This window comes from Rutidosis leptorrhynchoides, unplaced genomic scaffold, assembly GCF_046630445.1.
Source record: "Rutidosis leptorrhynchoides isolate AG116_Rl617_1_P2 unplaced genomic scaffold, CSIRO_AGI_Rlap_v1 contig59, whole genome shotgun sequence".
Taxonomy (NCBI): Eukaryota; Viridiplantae; Streptophyta; class Magnoliopsida; order Asterales; family Asteraceae; genus Rutidosis; species Rutidosis leptorrhynchoides.
This window is the reverse complement of record NW_027266810.1, coordinates 64,332-73,512: the sequence shown is the minus strand read 5'-3', so window position 1 is coordinate 73,512 and position 9,181 is coordinate 64,332. Positions and strand designations below refer to the sequence as shown.

Sequence of the window (9,181 nt, the reverse complement as noted above, 5' to 3'; positions counted from 1 at the left end):
ACACAAACAAAGAGAATAGAGTGAGGATGATGGATGGATGGATGGATGGATGGGATATACGTTATGTACAAGAGAGAATAACTAAGGGTTAAGAGAGAACAACTACACAGCTATCGGGAATCAAATACAAATCTGTTTTATCTAAATTTGTCACAAAATATACAATCCAGGGAGGATTGGTTGTTGGGCGAGTAAATAACTCCGAACCATTATGGAACCAGTTTCCATTTTGTGCTCGATATTATATTTTTTCAACTCATGGTTGGTTATCTAACAACTTACTGAAACGTTCAAAGGGAAACTCATGTGTCGATATTACATGTGGTAATGTGGTCTAGACTCTAGTATAAGTCGTGTATGTTAATCCCAAAACTAGGACATCTAGTATAACTCTCAAATTTCAAAACAAAATCTAGTATAGCCCCGACATAGTAGCGAAACACTCTATTCTATACTCTTTTTTTTTTTGATTAACTACTCCATTCTATACTGACCGTCCCAAATAATGGGAAGGAAATGAGACTGATCAAAAAACTTTTTTAACATTCAACAAGACTCCTCAATTTTATATCCGGATATGGTGATGTTAGTAATGTGAGTATGACTTGAGAGTTGAGTCGTATTTCAAGTATTTGCAGCAGTAAGCTTCTCTTGAACCTTTCCAATCCTTGCCTGCACTACAACCATATCCATAGTACGAAGTAACATGAAATAATAAGATATCCATCATGAAAGAGTGCCCCAACTTTGGAAGCAAAATAAGTAAAGCAATAAACACAGGGTGCAAACTTGAACAATGTGAAATATTACAAACAATATAATAGAGGACAAGAAAAGGATAGTCAAGATCATCACTTGGATGTAAACTTAAATGATACCTTGAAGGACTTGGAGCGACAAAGAGAGGGCTCTATCTCCAAGCACGTCGTATAGGACTTCTCAGCTGCATCATATTTTTCCATACCCATAAAAGCATCGCCTTCACAGATATATGCCTGCAGATACTCAAGGATAAATACAGTTTCATAACATCTGGAATTCTAAATATTCAATCATTTTATATGGAATATTAAACAATATGAAATACCAAACTACTATACTCCCACGACCCCCAAAACTAGCAAGGAAAACATAATTCTTTGAAATTTCCTGCTAATATAATGATAAAACATATTCGCCATTACGGTCTAACAGTTACCACCTCCAACAGATGGAAGTTCCAACATCAGGAACTGCAGAGCATAGTATCATTCCGATGACTTTGTGAAGATGCATTTAAGGCCTATTCCTAAAATTGGCATCATTAATGTGCACAAAGTTAACTTTATCTACAACAGTGTGGTATCTGGAATGTGATTTTCATCTTCTTTTAACTTAGAAAGGAACAGGCTGACCTCAAGATACTGAGGAGCTACTGCTGAAGCTTCTCTGGCATCCTCAAGAGCTCCAGAATAGTCACAGATTGCCAACCTAACTCGGGACCTGCAAATTTTATTCCAGCTACCTAAATAAGTCCTAGCAGAAACCAGAAACGACAAGGAATGAAAAATCTCAGACAAAGAAGCTTCTAACTTTTTCATAAAATGAAGAATCAACAAGTGATAACATAATGCGATTTTAGATGAAATGTCACGCTGATGCAGCAAATCGCAAAGCCAACAAAGATTGAATATGCTGAGCCAATTGGTCGCTTCTTCAAGAACAAAAGCATAAGAAAATTATTCAACAAACAAACCTCTCTTTATATATGATATGGATGCCACCAAGTGCTTTCAAATCTATGGCCTGCATAAAATAAGAAAGAACGAAAAAAAAAAAAAAGAAAGAAAAGAATTTACAAGGCATCACCAATTCACCATTGCACTAACTCAAATACAACTAAAAACAATTGCATAGCTTTCTAACACCACTGACATTCCTTTCCATAAGAAGAAAGTTTGAAATTTTATGAATACTCCGATTTCAATTATCGAATTAAAGCATACTTGAGATAGAAAGAGCTCAGCCTCATCGAAATTGGCCTCATCAAGCTTCTTCTCAGCTCATTTTCTCAAAGCAAGAGCCTCCAAGCTCTTCCTCAACGCGTCCTTATCAACATTCGAATAGTAAAAAAGCCAGCATTACCTGAGCCGCTTGCGCGGCTGTCCCACAATGGCCGACGATGACGCCGTCAGGGAGGAAAGCGATGTTTGGGCCGGCACCGCAACGGCCCAAGCAGCAACTTGACGGCGACGGTGGGCGGCGCCAGGCCTGAAAGTGTGTCGAGATGAAAAGAATGAAGATTGCCTTGTTTTGAATTGCTTGAATAATATTAATCAGAATACAATACATATATATACACATGTTTGATCTTATTCTTTCCTAAATTACAGCTACAAACGTGACATACAAGGAAACACTGATCCCATACAATCAACTAATTAAGTAAAGATAATCATGCAATAACCACCATATAATTTCCTTAATACTCCCCCTCAAGTTGGAGAATGCAAATCGAGGATTCCCAACTTGCTACACAAAAATTCAAACTGTTCCCTGCCGAGTGCTTTGGTAAACACATCTGCCAACTGCATCTTTGTAGAGACATAACATGGACGAATTACCCTTGCTTGAAGTTTTTCTCGAATTATATGACAATCAATCTCGATGTGTTTAGTGCGCTCATGGAAAATTGGATTAGCTGCAATATGTAAAGCCGCTTGATTATCACAAAACAATGATGCCGGTTTGTCCAAGTCGACCTTCAAATCTTTAAGTATGTACCTCAACCAAGTCAATTCTAAACATGTATTCGCCATTGCTCTATACTCTGCTTCCGCGGATGATCGTGAAACATTCGTTTGTTTTTTTGACTTCCACGATATGAGTGATGAGCCAAGAAAAACACAGTAACCAGAAACGGACCGTCTTGACATACGACATCCACCCCAATCTGAATCACAAAAGGCACTAAGTGTCAAATTATTTTCTGATGGAAAGAAGAGACCCTGACCTGGTGATTTCTTGATGTACCGGAGGACCCTTAACGCCGCTTCCCAGTGTGGCTTTCGAGGTGCTCTCATAAATTGACTCAGTGTACGCACTGAATACACTATATCAGGCCTGGTCACTGTCAAATATATTAACTTGCCAACCAATCTCCGAAACTTAGTCGGATCATGAAGTAACTCACCATCTTCATCAGTTAATTTCAAGTTCTGCTCCATTGGAAATTTTTCGGGCATTACTCCTGACAATCCTGTATCTTGCAAAATATCTAATGCATATTTTCTTTGAGACATAAAGATTCCTCTCCTAGATCGAGAGAATTCAATACCCAAAAAATATTTCAACTCGCCAAGATCTTTAATGTAAAAATGTTTGAGCAGATGATTCTTTAGCAATTTGATCTCATGCAAGTCATTACCAGTCAATAGAATATCATCAACATAAATGAGAATAGCAGTAAACGTTTTACCTTGTGATTTAGTAAAAAGTGAGTAATCTGCTTTCGATTGTATGTAACCTGCAGATTTGACAGTAGCTGCAAAAGTAGAGAACCAATTTCGTGATGCCTGTTTCAGACCGTAAATAGACTTGCGAAGCCGACATACCAAATTCTCCCCCTGTCGGCGGAGACCAGGAGGTGGAGTCATATAAACTTCCTCTTGTAGAGCGCTATGAAGGAAAGCGTTGTGCACGTCAAGCTGATGAATATACCAACTTCTGGAAGCTGCGACAGTCAACAAACAGCGAAGAGTGGTGAGTTTAGCAGTCGGAGAAAAAGTCTCCTCATAGTCGATACCTTCGACCTGGGTGTAGCCCTTAGCTACTAAACGGGCTTTATATCTCTCAATGGTTCCATCAGAATGATATTTGATCTTGTAAACCCAGCGACATCCAATAGGTTTGTGCCCGGAGGAAGAGAGACCATCTGCCAAGTGTTGTTACGTTCTAGAGCCTGGAGTTCAGTGGACATGGCTTGGCGCCAGAGTGGATCACGATTAGCCTGTTCGAATGAGGAAGGCTCGGTTTGTGCTGTTAAAAGGGCTAAGAAAGCACGGTGATGAGGTGAAAAACGTAAAAAAGAAGTATGAGAAGAGAGGGGATACCTTGTACCTTGACGAGAACTTGATTGCGTCGAAGAGTGATTAATCTCGGAAGACATGTCGTAGTCTTTGTGCCATGCAGGAGGCTGAATTTGGCGAGTGGAACGACGAATAGAGAGTTCATTGGGGATGGGAGAGGGTGACGGAATGGAGGTTGAGGGCAGTGGTGAGGCGGAAGGTGGTGACGGAGTTGAGAGTAAGGGTGGTGATGAGGCGGAAGGTGGATGGGTAGTAGGATATGATTCGGAGTTGGACATGGAAAGTGTGGGATTGGATGGAGGTGAAAAAGGAAAATGTGATAAAGGCTGAGGTGTTGAATCATAGGACATGGGAAATGAAAATGGTAATGTTGGGGAAATAGCGGGCGATGGTTTAGGAAATTGCACGTGGCTAGAATGGAAGGGAAAGATATTTTCCCTAAAATGGACGTCACGACTTATGGACATTTTAGATGTGTGTAAATCAAGAACTTTGTAGCCCTTTTTTCCATGTGGGTACCCCAAGAAAACACAAATGGATGCACGAGGGTCAAATTTATGCTTAGGGTGGACATTAGTTACGTAACATTCGCAACCAAAAACTCGCAAATGTGCGAGTGAAGGGGGCCGATTATATAAGACCTCGAATGGGGATTTATTTGATAGTAATGGTGTAGGAATAGGGTTAATTAAATAAACGGCTATTAAAACACATTCCCCCCAAAACTCAAGTGGTACATTTGATTGAAACATTAGAGAACGAGCAACATTCAAAATATGCCGATGTTTTCGTTCCACAACTCCGTTTTGTTGCGGAGTGTAAACACAAGAGTTTTGAAGTTCAATGCCTTTATTTTGAAAAAAGCTACGAAGAGGAAGAAATTCACTACCATTATCCACTCTGATTGTTTGAACATCTGTTTGAAATTGAGTTTTGACGAATTGCACAAAATTAGTTAATAAAGATTGTGTTTCTGATTTTTGGTGCATAAGAAAAATCCATGTGCATCGAGAAAAATCGTCAACAATTGTAAGAAAATAACGCGAACCAGTGTATGATGGAATTTTGTGAGGACCCCACACATCACAATGCAATAAGGAGAAAGGAAATTTTGTAGTTATTGAACTTTTAGAAAAAGGCAAGCGTGTTTGCTTGGCTTGTGGGCAAATTGTGCAATTATTTCCTAACTCTTTATGAATATCTGGAAGCAAATGAGAAAGTAATTTAAAATGTGACAAAGAGGGATGGCCTAGGCGTAAATGCCATAGGTGAGACGGCTGAGAAACATGACAGACAACTGATTTATTTGTTGATGGATGCATATAGTATAGACCACCACGCTGTCTACCCGAGCCAATCATCTTCCTCGAAACCAAGTCCTGCAAAATACAATAGTCAGGAAATAAAATAATGCAGCAATTTTGATCTTTTGTGAGTTTGCTAGCCGAAATTAAATTTAAATTAAAAGATGGGACGCATAAAACATTTCTAAGGGTTAATTCTGGATTGAAACTAACAGTGCCAGTGTGAGTGATTTGTGATGCTGCACCATTTGGTAAATTAACATTGGTGATGGTGGAAGGCTTGGGATCGGTTAAGGGTGACATGTGAGAGACAATATGATATGTGGCGCCACTATCCAAAATCCAAGAACTTGTACTACTAGAATTAACAGACACAATAGTGGATGGAATCAAACCTGCTACATTCGCATATGCATCAACATTACCAGAATTACTGTGATTCAGTGCATTGATTGCTTGGGCTAATTGATGTATCTGTTCTGCAGTGAACCCTTGGACGGTGCTGGCAGTGTTCGAATCCGACAAGTCATGAGATTTTGTCGCATTTGCCGAAGTTTGATTGCCATGACTTGAAGATCGTTGCCCTCGGAATTGTCCCGGCTTGTTATTGTTTCCATTTTTCAATCGGCATCTATCCTCCGTGTGACCCCTCTTATCACAAAACTTACAATGAAATTTGAGGGTACGACATTCATCTATAGTATGTCCGAGTCTATTACAGTGATCACACATTTTTTGCTTCGAATTTCCTCCTTTTCCCGGGACTGCGGCTGCTATGGAGAAGTTTTCAGTTGGCTCAGAAGATACCTGTCGCTGCATCTCTTCTTGAATAATTAAAGAGTACGCTTGACGGACATTGGGCAGAGGCGACATCATCAACACATTGGACCTCACAACCTTGTAAGATTCATGCAAACCCATCAGAAATTGCATAAGACGATCTTCCTCTCTTTGTTCGAGATGTGCCTGTCGTTGATTACAGGTTAGTGGGGAACGATATGTCTCAAGTTCATCCCACAATGCCTTGATCTTGGTGAAGTATGCAGCTACTGTCATTGTGCCTTGTGATATGGTAGCAATTGATTTTTGTATCTGAAACACGGCTGGGGCATTCTTCTAAGAGAATTGGTCGCGCAAATCAACCCATACTTCGCGTGCTGTTTTGGTATGGATAATCCCTTCAGCGATGTCCGATTCAACAGCATGAGTGAGCCAAGAAAGTATCATGCTATTGCATTGGTTCCATTGTTCAAACAAAAAAGGTTCATCTTCCTGTGATGGTTCTTCGACAGTGCCGTCGACGAAGCCGATCTTCTTCTTCGCAGTAAGGGCATGAATAACCGCCTTACTCCATGATTGATAATTGATGCCGTTTAATTTGATAGGAACCAAGAGATGACCTGGTTGGTCTGAATGATGAATGTAGAAGGGATGTGAGGGATCGATGAATTTGGTCTCCGATCCGGAACCCTTTGAATTGTCAGCCATGGTGATTTGTTTGCTTTAGGAAAAAAAAATAAAAAATAAAATAAAAAAAAAGGGTTGTGATAATCAAGAGCACTATGATCGTTGCTCTGATGCCATGAAAAGAATGAAGATTGCCTTGTTTTGAATTGCTTGAATAATATTAATCAGAATACAATACATATATATACACATGTTTGATCTTATTCCTTCCTAAATTACAGCTACAAACGTGACATACAAGGAATGGCATTATTGAAGATAAAGCGGTGTCGGTTTTTCTTCGAAATGGCATTATTGAAATTCGGGGAGCTGTTGGAAGTGAGGAAAGAGAAATTGGTCGAGTTTGAATAGGAAACTAGCGATACCGTATACATGCCTAGACTCTAATCTTTACTCGCAGCCGTGTGCGGTTGTCGGCGGCTGACTTGACTTCCGAAATCTGTTTTCTTTTTTTCGCGGGGAATTGACTTGGTCAGTGATAGGCTACTTTGAATTTTAATTTGGTTGAAAGAATAGAATTAGGTTTAGGGTTTAGGGTTTATGAATGATAACCGAATCTTTTTATCAATAACGTACTAACTTTGTTCTTATGAGAGAGCTTGTTCCATATGATTCTAGTTAAAAGTCATTTTTTTTTATTAAAAAGGATAAAAAATATTTTGTTCGTTTTAAATTAGATAAAATATAAATATAAATTTTTTATTCTAACTGATAAACTTTGTATACAATTTATTTATACTCAAAGTCCATTCCCAAATTAAATATAAATTTTAATAAATTTTAAAAATATTAATTATATTTATTCATTATATCATCAATAACTTACTTCACTAATTTAACTTTCTTCATCCTCATATCCCCATACACTCTTCTCATATATTTAATTATCGATTGTATGGTAAGAGACAGTTCATTTGAACTTCTGCACAAGTTTGGATCCAAATCATAATGAAGCCCATCCTTACCTCAACATATATTCAACAATCATTGTTACGATTTTGTTTACACTATCATAATCGCTAATGATTTGTATTGATCACAAAATCAATAGTTAGCATAATTTTAGCAATTGTATCAAAAATCTCATCCTCTGTACTATATAAAGATAGGAGTTGTATCAATGACAAATACACACAAAATTATTTCTTCCTATTATTTATATGGTGTCAGAGTTATAGATTAATGTCGAAAAGCCAAAAAAAAAATTCCAGCTATGTCTATTCCCAGTACTACTTTCGCCAGCTCTAATCTAATCACCATCAACCTCGCTGCTCAAGCCTCGATCAAATACTGAATACATGCAGTTCATCAAAACGAAAATTGATCATCTTACCTATCTCAATTCACCCATGGATCTAGAGGATATCACATATTTGGTGTTTGAAGGATTAGATGACAGCTATAACCAGCAGGTTATTCAAGTCAATACGCATGAATCACCCATTTCCTTTGATGAACTCGTTGACAAACTAATCCTGGCCGAGGCTGCCATGCCAGTGGATGCTCTTGCTCCCTTTCCTGCAAGTACGAATTATGCAAACGCAGGTAACAATAGTTTTCAACGCAGGTATCCACCAAATCATAGTAATCAATGGCGTCCAAATAATACCTCTCAATGGCGTCCACAAGGGAATCCACAACCGCAAGGGCTACAATTTCAGGGACACAGGCCGAACTCAACAAATCAGGCTAACTCGAGACCTGATCCTTGTCCCTACCTAGGCAAATGTCAGATTTACAACGTGCAGGGCCATTTTTCCAAGAGGTTCCCCTCATTTTAGATCACCCCAACCCCGCCAGCTGCTCAAACATGGCATCCAAATGCCAACTTTGCCGCTGGACCGCCGGTCAATCCCACCAATTCGACTGCTATCACTTTTTCCGGTCAAAATCCATGGTTGCTTGATACAGGAGCCACTCATCATGTTACCTCTAATATCAAAAATCTAGCACAACACAGTCAATACAATGGATCAGACAATATCATTATTGGTGATGGTACATGTTTGTCTATTAAGTCATGTGGGTAAAATAATGTTTGACACTACTACTAAGAGGTTAAAATTAAACAATGTTCTCTATGTTCTTGAGATGAAAAAGAACTTAGTTTATGTTTATCAATTATGTGCTTCTAATCAAGTTTCAATTAAATTCTCACCTGTTTCATTTGCTATGAAGGAACTTTCCACAGGAAATACAATAATCAACGGACCACCTAATCACGGATTATATGAGTGGCCGACCACCTCTCCTATTATTGCATTCTCATCCACTGCATCTTCCACTAATTGGCACGCAAGACTTGGCCACTCTGCACAACCAATAGTGAAAACCATTCTATCT

At 38.9% G+C, this 9,181-nt stretch overlaps 1 protein-coding gene across 1 annotated transcript; it reads right to left on the bottom strand.

Moving 5' to 3' along the window:
- Positions 1-6,487: 6,487 nt before the first annotated feature.
- On the bottom strand, positions 6,488-7,826 carry LOC139884707 (uncharacterized). The gene is made up of 2 exons (XM_071868701.1): positions 7,804-7,826; positions 6,488-6,872 (listed from the first exon to the last, which is right to left on the bottom strand). Exons 1-2 carry the CDS (start codon positions 7,824-7,826, stop codon positions 6,488-6,490), a joined length of 408 nt encoding a protein of 135 aa, XP_071724802.1.
- Between the last annotated feature and the right edge of the window lie 1,355 nt (positions 7,827-9,181).

Coding starts and splice junctions, on each gene's coding strand:
- LOC139884707 (XM_071868701.1), bottom strand. CDS start 7,826: ATGATTGTTGAATATATGTTGAG. Junction 6,873..7,803: donor ATTGTTGAATATATGTTGAG/GTAAGGATGGGC, acceptor TTTTTCCTAAAG/CAAACAAATCACCATGGCTG.